At 42.6% G+C, this 19,356-nt stretch overlaps 1 protein-coding gene across 1 annotated transcript in view; it reads right to left on the minus strand.

The window, feature by feature from the left end:
• DCLK3 (doublecortin like kinase 3) overlaps positions 1-18,723 on the minus strand; it is a 30,760-nt gene extending 12,037 nt beyond the window's left edge. Inside the window, exons 1-2 of the mRNA XM_032104751.1 lie at positions 18,537-18,723; positions 3,481-5,369 (exon numbers count right to left, since the gene is read on the minus strand). Of these exons, the coding sequence (XP_031960642.1) occupies positions 3,481-5,369; positions 18,537-18,597 (1,950 nt within the window). The 5' untranslated portion in view covers positions 18,598-18,723. The remainder of the gene's footprint in view (positions 1-3,480; positions 5,370-18,536) is intronic.
• Between the last annotated feature and the right edge of the window lie 633 nt (positions 18,724-19,356).

The following is a 19,356-nucleotide window of genomic DNA, read 5'->3' on the forward strand; positions in this document are numbered from 1 at the left end:
GATAGAGCTTAAGAAAAACTACTGCTTACACATTTGAGTTTCAGACATCCCTTGCTGCTAAGTAGAAGAATCTCTGTGAAAAAGCTTACAAAAAATTCCCTGTGTAGGTTTATCATACTGAAAGTTATGACAGGTAAGTGGTTAACCTGGAGTTTGCCTCACATGAACTCGGAAAACTGGCAGTGTTTTGTATATATGTAAATACTGTTGGAAAATGGACAGTGCTTTGTATATACATAAATAGTGTCACAAAGTTCAAGGGCAGAAAAGCTATACTTGAAGTTCTCATATATACATGAAAACTTGAGAGACAGAAAAAGGGGCAGAGGGGTAATCTCAAATGCATAAAAAGCTATAACATTTATGAAGTTGAGTGTTAAACAATTATCACATTAGCATGTGAGGGGAATGTACAAGGTGGTGAGTACACAACCACAAATACGGCCCCCTTCCTTCCCCCTAAAAAGGGGCGACTTTGTCTCTTTTACAGCTATAACCTGGAAAAACACCACCACACTTTGGGCATTAATTTCTCACTCAAAAGTGAAGAAATGCCAGCAGCTGTAGAGTTAATCTGTCCCTTTCCTAAAAACCTTGCGAGCAAATCCTGCTCCACGAGATAGCATGAAAGAAGTGACTGTCTTCATTTGTGAGACCAAACACACCACATTGCCCATCCTTGGCAGCAAAGGTTTTCTTGCTGAACACCTAGTCCTAAATGAGGTGATTCTGTTAGCAGATGGGAGGGAGTCGTAGCAGCTGTCTTCACACCAGCTGTCAAACAGATTTTGTTTTTGTAGCGCAAGTCACCACCCTTCTGCCTCGCAGCTATGCTGCAAGGAGCCTGATCAATGTGGGAAGACACAGTAGTGAAAGAGGGAGGGGAAAAAGCAGAAAAGATTATGGTGGCCTGGTACAGAAGTTTATAACTAGAGGACAGTTCCGTAAAAGAAACTGAAGTGCAGTGAACTAATAATTAAACCAGGTTTCCAACTTTCTCCTGTGTCAATAATTTTGCAATTTACTAGACATCAAAGCATATTTCTACCTTTTCTTCTGTGGGGACAGAAACTGTTTTCCTTCTTTCCCCAATTGCTTATTTTCATGAAACTTATGGAAGTATTTTTTCCCAGATTACTGCTTCTCTGTCATCTCTTATGACAATTAGCCAATATGTTTATAAGTCATTAGGAACAGGGTTAGATTCTGACACAAAGCAGGTTTAGAGTAGACATACACATTTCCTTAGTAAAATAGACCAAGGATCCTTTCCCTTCCATTTCCCATTTGCTTGAAGTAGATAAAGAAATTACAAGGTTCACCTGACCAAAAGAAGACCCAAAGTAGGACAAACAAGTCAACAGCCTAAAAGTACATACCTGTATTTTGACCTCTGTGTACAAAGTCTAGGTAGAACAATTCAGATTTAAACATCCTCAGTATAACAAGAGGTATCCCACAGAGACATCTCTGCAGGATGCTAGAACTTGAAGCACTGTGCTTCAACTCCCACCAGCTGCAGATGAACCCACAAAATTTGCTTCAATACTGTTTGTTGCTGTTCAGCACTGGCTGATGGTAAGATTAGTGGCAGCTCTCCTTCCTACTTTTCTGCTCCAGCCACTCTAAAGAGACAGAGGCAGCACACTAAAAAGCAAGAAAACCCAGAATCTTGCTCAAATGGCCTGTATTTGTAGGTATACCTATTAGATAGCAGGTGACCTATCCAATACTACCAAGAGCTTATAAACTCATTTGCATGGTTGAAGAGACTTGCTTTTCAAAAGGATGCTTTGTGCACATGGTATCTAATACAGGTGTGCACAGAAAATCAACAGCAAGGTGAAACTAGAACAGGCAAAATTTTATCTCCCATAGTGCTTAGGTAACACTGTTCTTGTGACAAAATACCTACAGTCTGGGAGCTGCTCTGTCCTTGAAAAATGTATTCTGACTTTCAGAATGGGCAACATGATAATTTCAGTGCTACACAACACTGCCACTGCCCAGCATTCTTTGTTTTGCTGTTCTGTGAAATAAATGTGAAAACAACCAGAACAGACCGTTATCTTGCCCTTGTTTGCTTATCTACATCACTGTGATGATTATGTATTATAGAGGGAAATGAAGCATCAGATCTCAGGTGTTTCACATGCACTAGCTTATTTTCAGCAAATGAGAAGGAGGAGGACCTGGTTCATAATGGAAAACCAGCTTCCGGAAAAAGCCATGCAGTTTTAAGTGAAGTTTTGTTCAAATTTTGTGCAAATGAACCACAAAGGCAGGGCCTACAAGCCCACTTCTTCCTGCAAACCAGCCAGTTGCATTCACTGCATTCACAGTTGCATTCATTCATTTGTTTACACAGAGATCACATACCAAAGACTTTCACAAAACTAAGCAAGATTCATAGCAGGACCTAGTATAGATGCTATTGCTTAGTTAAAAGGTTTGGGCTAAACCGTTCCAGCCCAGCCTTGTGCAACCTCTGCATTGTCCTCGAGGCTACACTGCTGCTTTTCTCCAGAAATTCAAACTGATCTCTGTGCAAAATTAATTCTCTTAAAAGCACTGAATGGCCCACAGGACTAAATAATCTATTACTTTGTTTGGCTAACCATGATCTTCCACAAAAGCTGATCAAATCCAATTTGTTAGAGACTGGCAAATACTTGCTATTTATCTGTTTTTCAGGAAATTTGGAACCCTAATACAAGAGAGTAACACACACTTAGCTAACACAACTTAGGGAGAGTTGTTTACTGTTACAGTTCTACAATGGGTATCTTGTAGAGTGTCAATACTACAAACATTTCTATGCATATTCACACATGTGAGTAACTCAATTGACTTCAGTGCTGCATGCAAAGAATGCAGCCTCAGAAATGTGATGGAAACAAGAATTTGTCTCTTTGGCATGAAGTTATGATCTGAGCTGACTTTAATGCTGTATTCACCAAAACATTTTACTGTCAGATTATTTCAATCAACTTCATAATAATTCTGCTTCTAAGAAAATAAATTGTCACAAGATAGAAATCACTATACTAGAGGACTAGCACAGCAGTCTGCAAGACACGCAAATGCAGTGGACAAAAAGTCCAACAAATAAATAAGATAAATCAGCAATTTTAATAAATTTCAGTCTGCAAGGAAGATGCTTTTTGATTTATCATTGGACACCTAAAAGTCAGATGCTAAGTAACAGGTCTGATTTCTGAAAAATACAAATGCTCGCGACCCCTGATAATTTTTACTTGAATACCTTTCTGCAACCACTGCTATCTGCAATGCACAGCAGATCTATGTAAAGCAAACTGCAATTGTAATTTCACTTCAAAATTGTATCCATTTTTCCAAACAGTCCTGCCACGGCACATTATTTCTGCATGGGATTTGCTTAAAACAATTCAGAAAACCATAACTGAAAGGAAAATAAATTCAATTCCTGCACATATGCAAATGTTAGACAATACTTACCAAAAGATTCTCTGGTTTTAGGTCCCTGTGGACAATGTTCTTGCTGTGAATATAAACCAGTGCTTCACACAGGTCAGTGATCATGACAGCAGCATCATGCTCCGTGAACTTCACACTTTCTATGATTGCATCAAATAAGTCTCCTCCTGGGACATACTCCAGGATTAGGTAGATCTCAGCCTCTGTCTCATACACCTCAATTAAGCTTACTATATTGGGATGAGAGAGACTCCGAATAATCAGAATTTCACTTTCCATCATGTCCTCCTTCCCCTTCAGTTTGGATTTATCAACAATTTTCATAGCATAGATCTGATTGGAATCACAGTGGCGACATTCCTTCACCACTGCAAAGTTCCCATCCCCAATAGTTCTGCCAATCTCATAGTGTTTTTCCACATCAGTTCTGCTTTTAATGGCATACCTCCGGCTTGTGCTTTCCAATCCCTGAGCTTTGCTGTCTTCTTTATTCACTCTGCGCTCCCCTGTTTTTTCTCGTCGAGTCATGTCACTCTCTCTACATGTGACATTCCCCTCTCTTCTGACAGCTTCCTCTTTAGACCTTTGTCCCTCTCTGCCCTCCCTATGTGTTTTAGACATTTTCTCAGCATCCCTCAGAGTGTCTTTCTTTAGCCAACCGCTTTGGTTCATTACACAGCTACTTCCATTATCTTCCTTCACTTCATGAGATAGCTGGAGCCCTTCTACAGCATTCTTCCTGATTTTTACTACTTCCTTCCCATGGTTTTCATGCTTCTCCACATCCCTTTCTTTCTCAATGCTCCTTTTTTGCTTCTCCAGCCCTTCATTAACAATCCTGTGTAGCGGCTTCCACATCCTCCTACTGCCATTATCTTTCCAGCCAACTTCCTCACCCTCCAGACAATTTTCAGAAGATTTTCGGCAGTTCCTGACTTTTGCATTTCTTTCTACATGGTACCTCTGACATGCACCTGCGTTCAAGTCTCTGTTCTCAAACGAGGCCTCAGCCTGCCTTTCCCTCTGTAACTTTTCTCTGGCCTGCCTTTCCTGTTCGCACTTCTCACACCTCAGCACCTCCTCCGAACTCTCTTCTAAGCCTTCCTCAGAACTCCTCTCATGGTTAAGGTATCTTTCACTTTCTCGTGTTTTTCTAGAAGGCTTCACTCCAGGCTCACCACTCCAGCTCTCTCTAGTCCACTTTTTTTTGGTTCTCATTTTTTCCTCTTGCTTTGTCTTGGCTTGACTTTTTCCTTCATGTCCAGCTACCAGTTGGGAAGACAAGCCATCGCTGCAGTTCTTGGTCATTTCTGTCTCATCAAAGCCACTGTCTACTTTCGAGGCCTTGTCATACAGCCTGCTCTTCAGTTTTTGGGACTGCTCCTCATTCTGCTGAATGGCAGCACTGCAAGCATAAGGATTTTCAGGATAAAGTTCTTGTAATACCACTTCCAGATCCTTCACAGTGAGGGGCTCCCTTCCCATAGCTATGAACGCATCACCTTCCCTGAAGAACTCAGAAACACTTCGGATTTCTCTGCCTCTCAGATTGTACAGCTTTCTCACACGGTCATTCTTCCAACGAGGAAATCCCAGAGCTTCTGAAATGTCAGCCATCAGCTGCTCAAAGGTCTGGACTGATCTCTTGTTGAGAAGCAAGGTTATCCTCCTGAGCGTGCGGCCGCCAGGTTTCACCACTGTAATTATCCTTGGCTTCACAGGACTGTGCTCTGAATGTATCGTGTGAAAACCATTGCGGGGACTGAAAAATGAGGACCTGTGGCTGCTTTCACCCAAACACGGTTTCCCATAGTTTCCACGACCAACAGGAGGACAAGTCCCGTGTAGTTTCCTCTCTTTTACTTTTGAGCCTGCATCGTGTGGTGAATGGTCCAACAAGCCTTGGCGTCCTAAGGCAAACAAAAAGCAGGCTATTAATTATTTTGCATCATCAGACCTTTTGCAGCAATAGTTTTCTACATGTCAGTGCATGTGACTTCAGAGAGTAGGGGTAGGTGACTTCAAGGCTCATAAAGAACTTTTAACTACCACTAAGGAGTATCTCCACATAGTTGCAACTACAAACATTGCCAAGTTTGTGAGAAAATTTAAATTAATTTTGTGACAGGGGAATATCATTAAAAAAGTAATAATATTGAACACAAACAGATCTTTTTTCTAAACCCTCATATCTTTCAGAAATCCTCAAAGAATAGCAGAATTGCATCCAGATTGTTTAGCATTCTCTTATTAATATATCTCCCATAAACTCACTCAATTCTTTTCTGAACCCAATTGCAATTTTGGCCTCTATAAACCCCATGGCAACAAGTTCCACAATTACACTGCATGAAGTAAAATAAACTAATTACTTGTGTTTTAAAATTACTACCAGATGGCACTCTGTGTGCAACCTTACATTTTTATAAATAATTATCTCTTCTTCATTTTCCCTGGACCTTCTATAGCAAATTAAATAAATGAAATTACACATTACTTTTGCTATAATTTTTACAACAATTTTATAGATCATCTAATAGTAATGTAACTTAACTTTTTGTCTTAAAGAAAGGCCATCTTAGTTTTGTTTGATAATTGCAGTCATGGTTTTCAATACTTTGGTTTGACTTTTTTTTTCTAAAAATTATGTAAAATCGCACAAGGTTCCGAGTATTCTCTGGAGACATTGACATTTCATCTTAGAACATCATCAAAGAAAATGGCACCATTTGTTACGTGTAATTGTGAAAAGGAAAAACAGAAACATAACATATGGTTATGGACAAACCAAGCTCTAACATAATGTCTATCAACAATAAGCTAAGAACAAAAACGTCCCCTGAAAGTATTGTGAGCTGTTGTACTTGCTATGATTAAAACCTGCTTACAATGCATTTATTTTCAGCTAAAGAAGTAAACTTTCAGGAGATCACACCATGTTTCCAACTCCATCTAATAGCCTTGCTCTTCAGTTGGGAAAAACCTTCAATATATACGAACTAACAGTACCAATGCAAAAGAAAACAGCCAAAATGGTTACTGAACCATTACAAGGAAATTTCTGTACACCAGTGGCTCATCTCCCAGAGAATCATGTCCATTTTCATACATTACTGTGATTGCATAGTTACAGTGCAGTGGGCAAATCCTCAAAAGAAAATCTGCACATATCAGCATTTCTCTTGGTGTTAGGCTCAAGCCTACTACATTTTGGGTTTCAAGTGCAAGAAAAGCCATTTTCAGTATTTCATGCTATGTATTTTTATTTGCCCTTTCCATCAAGGGATAATAGAGTGAAGAAGAGATATGCCTCCTCACCTAGAACAACAAACAAAAGGGAAAACTGCAGAAGTGCTGCAACACAGCATTCACTTGCCCTGCCTCAAAAAATACCCAATAGGCCAGGGCTTGAGTGTGGAAAGCACATGAAGAGACACTGTTACAGAATCCACTCTGCTGTTGGCTCTGCTTGATGCAGGATGATGGACACCCCTTAGCTGTAATACTCTCACCAGCTAAGCGCTGTGTGCCCCCTGGCATGTCCCTTAACTCTTGGCTTCATTTTCTTCTCCTGCCAAATGAGATAGATGCTTCTTCTCCAAACAAATATTACAAAGAAGCCCAGCTGCCAGCATGCTGATTGAAGACGTAAGCATTATATAAGAGCTACGTGTGACTAATGCTTGGTGGTTGTACAAGTTATTTCTGTCTTCATTCTGCTTTTTAAGGATGATCTCTTGTTATCAAAAGATGACTACATACGTGCTAGTGATTTTTCAACAATCATGTGTTTACATTCCACCCAGAATAAAGCTTGCTGTGAATGGAGGCAAAAAAAAAAAAAAAAATCAGCTGTAATAACAGTTCTCTGAAATCTAAATCAACTTCACAACATCTTAGTTACCAGGAACCGATGAAGCTCTGAATTTAATCAGCATTTCCAGGTTCTTGCGTACCCACTGTCATCAAAGCTTTATCTTGCTTATGGGAATTGTGAGTGACATTTTTACTGCTTATAATCTTGGTACAACATAAAAACAATGGTGCACTAATAATGACTTTTCCCACAGATTATTTTCCTCCCAGTCATGCTGCTATTATACCTTTCTATAAACCACTGATTTTAAGTGCTTGGTTGTACTGTTGATTGTTTCAATTACCCAGGCATCAATTATGTTTCCTTTCTTCACTAAATTGGCTAGGCCTTAAGGAGAAGCCAAGTTTATTTTTTAATTCTGTAACTAATGGAATAAGAGCAGTTTTATGTCATTATAAAGAACAATACAGGAATGTTTTGTTCTTTTTAAACTGACTTGATTCCTAGCCAAAAGCACTTTGACAAAAGCCACAAGTTGATATCCAACAATGTTCAGAATAAGAGTAGAATTGCAATATGCAACATGCATCTTTTTCTATGATGGGAAAGAAAATAACTGCTTAAATCAATGTATGAAAGAATCTTCTAATATTTTCCAAGAAAAAGGGAAGTGTCAAATTTTGTCAAAGTGGTGGTCACAATGACTGTATATTACATACAATTAAAAATTCACTTCAGTTGCCTGTTACAACTATTTCAGTCATAATTTCTGTTGTTTTCCAGTTATGCTATATTTAACTGATATACAAGAAGCGAGCCTCAATCTGTCAGGAAAATGCACATGCTTAAAGCAGTAACAAGCATTTCTAGAAAGCCTTCAAAGGTCACAAGCATACCCAAATCCTATAGCTACAATTTATATTGCTTCAAAATCTTGTTTCCATATTTATATACAAGTGGGAGAAGGAGGAAGAGGGAGGTGGTATGAGAAACACACTTCAATGAGTTCAAGTACTGGCAAATTATACATCTGAGAATAAAGTGTGCTTTTTCTTTTGCTGTCCTCCTCAGAGCTAATGATTATTAAATATAAGTATTTCTTAGAAATGTTAAAATGGGTTGATGAGTGTGTTTGGTTTTATCTGTCCACATATGTTGGTGTATTATGGATTATCAATGGTGCAGCATGGCCAAGGAGGATGCTGAGGCTGCTACTGTGGACAGGCAGGGGTGAGGCAACACAGCTGGTCAAGGGCACCCTGCGCACCACCTAAACTGTGCCCATGGGCACAGGAAAACAAAAACTGGAACCCATGGAGCAATACAGAGATCCACATCATGAAGTCTTGATGGTCTTGTAGGGCAAACACTCACACCAAGTCCCTAGAGGAGCATAGAGGATGGAACAAACTGGGATTTGGGGGCTCAAACAGGTAGCAGAAACAAGAAATTCAGCACCTATGACCAAAGCACACGTGCTCCTTAGGGAGAAAATGTGGTGCCTCGCAGGGAGCACAGCTGCTGTGGTTAATTTTTAAAATTTACAAATCGTTTCTGATCATGAGAGTCCAACCCACTGTAGGGCTGGGGAGGGTGGGAAACTATGGGGGAGAAATCACAAAAAGTCCTCTAGAAGACCTTTTTTTGGAGTGTTTTGGATCATATTCTGGACATGGAGTAAGATTAAATTAATTCTGAAGACTTAAGCTCTGAAGAAGTTGTGTATACAGAGAATCAACATCTATATCTTAAGGAATTGCCTGGCTACACCAGCTAAAAAAGTAGACTAATGGGACTTGCCACAGGTAAAAATATATTGCTGCCATTTGTGTTTCAAAACTTATCCTTTCCCTTGGCCATAAGCTTTTGTTCATTAATTAAAATATTGCCACTCAGCTTGCATTCTTCTTGGCTCTCCTGCTGGTGATTACAGTTTCAGTAATTAACTGAATGGTTTACCATTCTGCTATCAAGTCACAGGTTGAAGGGGAATTAAATTTTTACAAGGAGTTTTACAACACAATTTAAAACAGGAGGCGGCAGTGAAATAGGATCTAGGTATGGCGTTGCTTTCTGGGAATAAAATGGTGTTATTTAAGCCCTCCAATTTCTTTAGGAGGCTTCACTTACAAAAGCAACCATGAAAACACCCCAAAACATTAGCAGCAACTAAACTTGCACATGACAAACTGTGTATCTGGGAGTTGTTTTGATAGACTGGTCCCAATATAGGACAAACAAAACACTGTTTCAAATGGGCAGAGAAAGGACAGGAGTAAAAATGTCTATTTTTTCCTTAAGGAAATTCCTGCTGAGGGCACGTAAAACAAAGACCACAGGGGAAAAAAAAGAATAATTTTACTTGTAACAGAAAACGTTTGATTCATTTCACAGCACTAACAAGTATCTTCAAGTACTTGTGTATGAAGAATGCCTCTGGCACAGAACTTGGAGCAGCCAAGTACGTAGCTTGTGTGGGTTACCCGTGTGCATCAGCAGTTGGCTCCAGGACACAATCCAAGTCCTCTAGAAATGTACCATCTTGATCTCCTCTCCTTGCTGTAAATTATTTAAAGTTGCAACTTCCAGGGCTAATGCACACTGTTAGTGCCCAGGACTGAAGCAGTAGTACGGCAAGTCCCAATTCACTAAATTAGATGCACAGAAACAAAACATGATCACAGGCATCCTTTTACAGCAAGTAAATTTTACATTATCTACAGCCATACTGTTGGAAACACTACTGGTGAATTTTTCTCTAAGGAGTCATACCTTCTCTTTCCTCCCCTGGCATGTTTTACATCATTTTAGGGCAGAGATTTTGTTTGAGTCAGGACTGGTGGTTATTTCAGCAACAACAAGAGGCAGACACGCTGCATCCGTTTTGACCAGATAAAATCCTGAGTAGGAAAAGAAAGTCAAATTTCACAAGGACTGGATGAAGACAGTGTCAAACGTTGCAGGACAGTTGCTGCTAGTTCCAGCCTGAGCAAGCCCCAAATGCTCACTCAGCTCACTCAGAGGTATGGAATTGAAAATGGAAAAGGAAACCTAGTGAAGAACTGGACTGGGAGGATAAGAGCAAAGAGGAATTGTGACAGACTGCAGAGAATGAAGCAAAGAGTGCCATAGTCAGACACTGTCTGACACACAGCAGTTCCTATGAACTTTTATACTGGCTGATGGCAATTTCCCTGAACTTTACTGACACAGTGGAAGCAGATGGAGACTGTAATAGGGAAGCAGTAAAATATGAGAATAAGAGTGGATCAAGAAGTCAGGTAGAATGCCAAACTTAGACAAAGGGATGGGATTGGAAGTCAGCAACAGAACTATCCTCACAGGGTCTGCCCCTTTGCAGTTCTCCATAAAGGATATCTACCTGCTTTTGTTGTCACTTGCCCTATTAGCTTATGTTGATTTATATTTTTTTAAATAACAGGAAGAACTACATGCACACAAACAGGTGACTACATTAAGAGAATATTAGCAAGGTCCTCAGTGAGACAGGAGAAAATTAAAGTTATCAACCACATCCTGCATGGCATCAAAAGCAGTGTGGCCAGCAAGGGAAGGGAGGTGATTCTCCCACACCACTCTACTCTCAAGAGACCTGAGGTGCTGCACCCACCTCTGGGGCCCCCAACATATGAAGGATGTGGACCTGTTGGAGCAACTCCAGAGGAGGGCATGAAGGTGATCAAAGGGCTGGAGCACCTCTCCTATGAAGACAGACAGAGTTGAGGATGGTCAGCCTGGAGAAGGCAGCAGCTCTGTGCATACCTTAGAACGGCCTTTCAGAACCTAAAGAGACCTAGGAGAGAGCTGGAGAGGAATTTTACCAGGGCATGGAGTGATAGGACAAGGGGGAATGGCTTTAAACTGAAAGAGGAGAGACTTAGATTAGATTAGATGTGAGGAAGAAATTTTTACTGTGAGGGTGGTGATACAGGTTGGCAGAGAAATTGTGGCTGCCCCATCGCTGGCAGTGTTCAAGATGGGGCTCAGAGGAAGCTGGTGTAGTATAAGGTGTCCCTGCCTGCGGCAGAGGGCTTGGAACTAGATGATCTTCAAGGTCACTTCCAACCCAAATCACTTACTTTGGGAATTCACTTCATCCTTGCATACAAGACAGTTTAGAAACATACAGTTTTTCTAATGCCTACTCCAGGGTACAGTGGATCCTCTTTTACAGGTAAACTGGATTAAGGACTGTGTTGTAGGAAAATACACATAACTAGAAGAGCTGAAAAGTGTGTGAAAAAATATAGGAAGAACAGTTTCTCTGCTTAGGGAAGTGCAGCCCCGAAGAACTGGATTTCGTCTCAACCAATTCCACTGAGTTTCAAAGTAATCAATGTAATCTATGCTTTTCAGAGAGGATCAGAGTCTGGTAGCCAAAACAACATTCTGAGACCGGATCCACAAACCTGCTCAGTGCTCACAGGTGCAAGGGCATATACTGAAAGAGGCACTTCAGACAACAAGATAATACAACACAACACATAGATAATGTTAAATCATCCCAAAATTCAGGACCTGGGCATCTCAAGTTGCTTTCTTCCCCAGATTACAGTACTTTTGACTTTATTTTCTATGCCTTGGCTGCCACTGAATGCACTACAAGCCCTCCCTTTTCAGGTATCAGAGATAGGCTAATCCATATCTGTTACTGTAGAAATAACCATGACAGAAAAGCCCAGACGTTAATAAGCCTGTTTTAACAACAGGGTTCAAAAAACACTCAGCAGGAGGCATGAAATGCCAGGGTAAACAGCAGAGTAGATGCTCATTAGGAAAGCTTTGTCCATCACGTACGCTGATGGAGACAGAGCCCCTGGGGATAAAAAAAGCAGCTTCTGGTAACGTAATAATGTGTATCTCTTAATGCACGGGAACATGGGTTGGGGGAATAGCAGTGCTAATCAATAGTCATAAAAGCTTGAGTTTGTAACCTGAATAATATTAGATTTTAAGTACCTCGCCTCATAGAAATACATGTTTTAATACATTGAAGAAAAGCATTGAACAAGCCGTACGTGTTCAGAATATATTTGATGGTAAAGCAGTTATAAAATATACTATGCAATAAAATATTATTGTAAATTATATGGTGTTATAACCATGGTTTCCTAAACCAAATAAAAGAAGCACAGTCTTTTTAGATGAACAAGGTGTATTTTATTCAATTAGATTAATTGAATTTGAAAAAAAACCAACAAAGTCATCATGGTATTTGCATGAATTCTTATCTGCATTAGCTACTGGAGCAGAAGGAAAACAAAACCATGTTCAATATCACGAATATCACTTACCAGCTGGATTCTTTCAAAAACAGTTTTAATACTGTCACAATGAAAAAAAAAAGGGGGGGAGGGGCACAGAATCAGTTATCAGTTTAATTTCTATAACATCCTTTCTGCTACCCTAATGGACATTTCCAGTCATACTCATGCCAGCACTTCCATGTCTGATATGCACCAGTGTAGTGGAGATCAACTGCTGACCCAGTCTAACCTGATTTGTAGAAAATGAAAATCATTCAGCAGTTCAGAGAGTGTTCTAAGTTCACTGAAGAAAAACTAATTTGGGCTCACATACAGAAAGAAAAAAAAAGTCAGAATAATATCTCTATCTCATAAATATACAGTTTTAGCCCTAAAAGATCACATAAAATTAGTATGATGGGATTCCAAGTTCTTTGTCTTTCACAATTTCACATCAAGCATGCTTAAATTCGCATGCAATATTATTTTTCCTTTAACTGTCAGCCCTGCAAACTCAGCTGTGTGTCAAGTTGGGTTCCTTCTGTCCCATACATCACCAACAGAATTAAAGTTTCTCCCGGCCAAATGTGTCTGGTCCCATTAGGTGAGTTTCCAAAGTGTCAGCTGCGAGGAAGGAAAATGTCCTTAGTGGCTACACCTGGACTGCAGGACTATGGGAGACATGCACCTCTGGACCCACTCCCTGGCTTCATGAGGGCAGGCAAGACGACTTCAAAACTCTGCATTGTACACCTTATCTTCAGCACTTCTGCTTTTTATTTTCAGAACAAACATACACTGTGTCATGCAAACTGCAAACTAGAGTTCCCCAAACCTTTCAGTCTCATAAGTATCTGTTCTCATTCTTCCCCAGTCTCTCACACTAGCAAGAAAGAAGTGACTCTACTCTCTACCCCCTGGCCCTTTATCTCACTCCCTTTTCACTGCCCGCTCTGAGACACAAACCTTGGAATTAATGGGAGATCCTAGAGGACAAAGAGCACCAGAGCAGCTAAAATCAGGCTGATGTTACAGCAAAGGAGTTCCTAAGATGGGAAGGACTATCTAGAATGACAGACTGAAGGGAAAACTTTGCAGCTGGCTGGACTTCAGCAGAGGGAGGGAGCCTGAGGGATGCCCACTTTGGAAATCCCTCTCTGTGGCTAGGGGAGCTCTGGACTTTTCCATTCTGAGGATGGATGGTGCCTCTGTGAAACCCTAAGCCCCAGTGTGAGTGTTATCCCACAGCAAAATGCCTGTAGGAGGCTCAGCATGCCACAGCATGTGACCGTATTTACTGTATGAGAATCACGATGGATAAGTGACATTTAGCAGCCACCTTTCCTTCTTTCTCCACAAAGAAGATAAACTTAGAGTTTTCTCTACTTCTTCCCCCCTCACCACGCCCCCCCTTCTCCACTAGATGTTCAGAGCCCCTTTGCAGTCTGTACTGGTGCTCTCCTGTCCAGCTCCTCCAAGAAGGGACCAGCAGGGTCTGGATTGCTGCAGGGCAGCCTGGGTTGCTCTCTGTGTTACACTCCCCTTTCCAACCCGGCAACAGTGGCTGGGCAAAAATTACCTTCCCAGCTGCTTATCTTCTTCCCCTGCAGGCTCACAACCACGCCACTGTACCGCTGCAGGTTTTCTAAATCAAGCCATTTGTAATTAAAAAATAAAATATTTACAGCAAACACAGATGGTTACTGCCATGTGTTAGTGTTAAACTGAGCTGAATCACACCCAGAGCAGCAGATGAAGGTAAAGATTTCATGGAGTCTGGTAATGACTCACAAGTACCATCATTTTTACTTTTTTTTGGAGCAGAACCCCACTTTCATTATCTCCTTTCTGACATTTTAAGGGTAGCAAATTAAAAAGCAAGCATAAAGGAAGTCTTACAGAGAAGTATACAGATGCATAATCTGTAAAGAACTATGTGAAATGTAAGACTGCACGTGAAATGAATCAGTGCCTTTGGAGGTGTGAGGCTTGGTTTAAGTTGCATAAAACCAAAAAAAGAATATTATGAAACTGCTCATTTATTTAATTTCTTTCAAAGATGACAGGCTGTGTATTTTATTGGGAGCAGCCATGGCTGCTTTCTGTAGTTTGACTGCTTTAGGGTCTGCCCCAGTAACCAGGGAAGTCAGCTCTGCAGTCCAGGAACTTCCATCAGGGATCTTTCAGGAAAGGGACAGAACTGACAGAGGGAAACAAAAACATCTTACACAACTGTGGCATTTGCCAGAATCCATCTGGCAAAGCTCTCCATGTGTTTCTCCAGGCTCACTGTACACGGAGTTTCACTTTCACGTTGATGCTCTTGACTCCTGAAGTACCTTATATTTCAAATTAATTATTCATGTTTCATTACAAAGTAAGCTTTCAACAGCTTTTTAGCCCTGTTAGCCAACAATGCCCCAAAGGAGCAGGATTCTGTTTCTTCTTGTGGGAGACTTTATTTGCATTGCTTCCTAAATCTCAACTTGATGACTAATCAGTTGCAACTGAGCAAACCCAGTGAAAATAAAAGAGCCTGCAGAGGTGTCACCGAGAGTTTAATTAAGCTTCCAGATCTTTTATTACCAATAACCTCGTTGCATAACTGAAGGAAAGACCCAGCCAGAGTCTGATTCTCCATCTGGTTTGCAAAAGGGGAAATCACACAGAAGTTTTCTTTGTAAATATAGCACATTTAAGAGATGCTAACTCACATACAAAAGTAGAATTCCCAACCCCACTATTACAGAACCGCTTTCTCAGAGGAGACTCGTCTATTAAAGACAACATTGCAAAATAAATTGTTTCACAGGACTTATAAAAGAAAATGGGTTTCTCAGGGAAAACTGTAAGCCAGTGCTAATTAGACTCAAAAGCATGATGACAAACAGAAAGATCATGATTTGCACATCACCAGACACTTCTCAGCATTTCCATCAACTACATTATTTGGGGTGATGAGAAGACTAAAACCTGGAGAATACGTGCAGGCTAGCACTACTGATGGAGTGGGAGATGGTGTTTTCAGAATGTCTACGGAGAGCTTCCTCCACGAATATATGGTATCATTGTTTCGCATTCTTACAATAATTAGACTGAGTAAACAGTGCCAGCAACAGAGAGAAGATGGTAAACACGGCTGACTTTCTTTTGCAGTGAAAGCTAACTACTGCTAGGTAAGATGGACAATGCGCAAGCATTACCAAAACTCCAAATTCATATTAGAATCAACCAAGGCAGTAGCTCCCCCTCTTTTTCATTGTTTCCAGAATCTAGTGAACACTCCAAAAGGACACACCCTATACCCTGAAATTGAGAAAAACATAGAAAACAGTATACTGTTAAGAAGAGAAGTGTCATATTCACCTCTTCAACTACCACATTTTCAGCTCTGATCCAAGTTGCACTGGAGCTAATTAAAAGATCCCCATTAGCTTCAGTGAAATCTGGATCAGATTTGAAGCTGCTAAAATCACCATAATGTTCTGATTCTAATTACATTTACAAGAAAGATTCTAATTATATTTACAAGGAAATCTATATAACACTAATTTCAAATGTTGTTAAATGTCAAGGAATCATCAAGTTAAAGGGAATGAGAAAATCAGTGACAGAAACCAACTCAATGTGCCCTAGAGCTGTTGGAAGAGAAGGAAGGACCATGAACTTCCCTTATTTTTACAAAACTATAGATGTTTCTGCAGAAAACAAGCTAAGCTAGGTAATCTTAGAAATGGGGAAATGAATCCCACACAACTTCCCTTAGTCACCACACGCTGTAAGTCCAGCCGATGCCAAAATTCTGACGTTTTGCGGAACATGACCAGAAAAAGCAGCAGTGAAAACAGATACAAAGCAAGTAGTGACACTACCCGATAAAGATACATTCTAAAGTCAGGCTAGTAGCCATGCCCAAGGTAATTAACTTCAGTATAAGAAAAACCAATATAGACAAGGTAACTTAAGCACAGCTCAAATTCAGAGGCATGAGCAGCTGCCTCTAACTTGAATTAAACCAAGTTATCTTATCTTTGCTGACAGTTTAAGTCCAATTAGCCAATTCAGGTTAGTAAACCACAGACGGAGATTTGTCAGAAGCTAACTCTCAGCTGATGGGTCTGAACATCCTACAAAAATTCTAATGGAAAAGGTCATGCTATTTCCGAAGATCTACACCCATTATACTACAAGAAAGGGACTAACTCAGCAGGATCAGTTTTATCTGGAGAGCTGAAGGGTGGTTTCCTGAGATATAAAATGCAGTCACCTCTTGAGAAGAGCATGAGTTGCTATAATAACTGCACTTCTACTACATAAAGCAGCTGTAATATGTTTTGTAAGCTTCATTTCACTTGCTAACTGTTTTGGGAGTCTGCTGAGTTCTCAACATTTCAAAGTGTCAAAACTGCATTTAGATCATATAAAAAACCACAAGAAGCATCAAGAGAAAAAAGGGGGGCTAAAGTAAAAGGAAACAAGGAGGTGGGAAGACAAACTTGCATGCAAACCTGTATATATGCACATTTTCATGGCTCTATAAAGTTAGTATCAAAGGCATGCATAACAAATTATCAGGTTTGAGGCTAAACTGGTTATACCCCAACACAGGATAGGTTTCAATCTAAATGCTCAGAGGAAGGAGCTAGAAACTTTTCATGCTGTTGCAAGGGGTTGGTTGGGTTCTTGGTTTTGGGCTTGTTCTTTTTTTAAAAAGGAAACCTTTTAGAACTCAGTGTAGCAGAAGTTTCAGCTTATGGGGTTGTTCCCAAACACTGTGTCTCACAACCTGAAAACTACTCCGCTAGCTCAAACCAGTGGCCCGTCCAGTCCTGCTGACATTGCATACTGAATGTACCCTGAGGAAGGCAGAAAATAACACTGCACAGTGAAAAGTTATGGAGTAGTTCTCCTATAAATATCTGTTCAGTTATTAAATAGGAACAAACACAAGTGATATAACTACAGAAGCCAGGGGATGTAAGGGCACAGCCAGCACTCTTCCCGAGAGAGGTCTGGCTACCACAAGTCACAGCATCCCCATCTGACACAGGAGCCCTCCCCACCCTTTGAGCCCCTGCCTGTAACCCGTGTAGCTTCAGCCCTGGTGATTTCCCAGCTGAGAGAAGATTCACCGGCCTCAAGTGTGTTTTAACACACAGTTGTCCAGTGGTTTAAAACCGTTATACTGCATGCTATTTACTGTTTTTTGCAGCGCATCAGTGTGCCCTAGGCAGCCCACAAGCATTCGTTCCAAGTGAAGTACACTCATGCTGACTATTAAGAGTGCAAGTTACTTCAAATCTTCAATTTTTATGGCAGTACAGATGACACCGTGCGTGCCTTTTGGAGCGGCAAACGCTGACTTCACACTCAGACTTCAAAGCTTGCCCCGGTACTCGCACAGCTGCCGCGGTGGTGCCTCAGCCTCGGAAAGGGGCACAGACGGCGTGACCCGCACCCACCAGCACAGACTGGCTCTCCATCCTGTAGCAGCCCCTCGTTCTGCTTCCCAAAGCAACACACCTCCCAACGAATCCACTTCACTAGTCTCCACTACCGTACAAAACGGGAGGGGGCGAAGGGGCTTCTCTTTAATCCAACACACAGGCAATTAAAGGAACACCGTGAAATAACCACCCCAACTCCGGACCTTCGGGCACCTCCCTCTCCTCCCAAAGCCCTCGCCTCAATCCCACGGCCGAGAGGCATCGCACCTTCCCCCGTCAGTCTCCAGCCCCCATTTCCAGCCCAAACGCCACCGAAAGCTTTCCCTCGCTCCCCGCGGACACGCAAGGACCCGGGCACGAACTTTCGCCGCCGCCGCCGCCGGAGCCGCCCCACGTCCCCGTCAGCCGGGGCGCCGCCAGCTCGCCCCCTCCTCCCAAAACGAGCCCCCCAGCTGGCGACCCGTCGGAGCAAGGTCCTGGTGGCGCGGCGCGGGGGCTGCCCGCGGGGAAGGGGCCGGGGAAGGGGCCGAGGGAAGGGACACTCACCCTGGCAGTGGCAGCAGGCGCCCGCCGCGGGGTGGAGCGGGGGCGGCGCGGCGGCCGGCATGGTGCGGGGGCTCGGCTCGGCTCGGCTGGGGCTAGGGGTGCCCGCACAGCACCGCACGATCCCTCTGATCCGCCTCCCGCCTGCGAGGGCAGTCAGGGAGAGGGAGGGAGGGGACCCGGCGGGGAGGCGGCGCCGCGCACCGGCCACACCGGCGGTCACACCCCCGCGCCCCTCCCCGGGGCTGCCCGCCCTCCCCGGGGCTGCCCCGCCGGCGGCACCGCCCCGCCGCCGCCGCCTCAGCGCCCGCCCGCCCCCGGACCGCTCCCCGCCCGCCTCCCGCCTTTCCCCAGCGCTCAGCTCGGCCCCAGCCACCGGGATGTCCTCGTTTGCCCCCCAGCCGGGCGCCCGCCCGCCGGGTGCGGGTGTTTGTTCCGTGGCCGGGGGGGCTCCATGCGTCCCCGGGGGTGTCACTGGCTGGCGGGATGTGGGGCGCTGCTCCCAGCCCGCTCATGGGTGAAAACGCTTTTATTGTCGCCCTGTCGATGCCAAGTAGACTTGGTAAATCATTCAAAGAATCACAGCAAATGCTGAGTTGGAAGGGACCCTCAAGGATCGTCGGCCGAGTCCAACTCCGGCCCTGCACAGCACCATCCCCAAGAGTCACACCATGTGCCTGAGAGCATTGTCCAAACACTTCTTGAACTCTATCAGGCTTGGTGCTGTGACCACTTCCCTGGGGAGCCTGTTCCAGTGCCCAACCACCCCCTGGGGGAAGAACCTTTTCCTGATACCCAACCTAAACCTGCCCTGATGCAACTT

This window comes from Corvus moneduloides, chromosome 1, assembly GCF_009650955.1.
Source record: "Corvus moneduloides isolate bCorMon1 chromosome 1, bCorMon1.pri, whole genome shotgun sequence".
Lineage (NCBI taxonomy): Eukaryota > Metazoa > Chordata > Aves > Passeriformes > Corvidae > Corvus > Corvus moneduloides.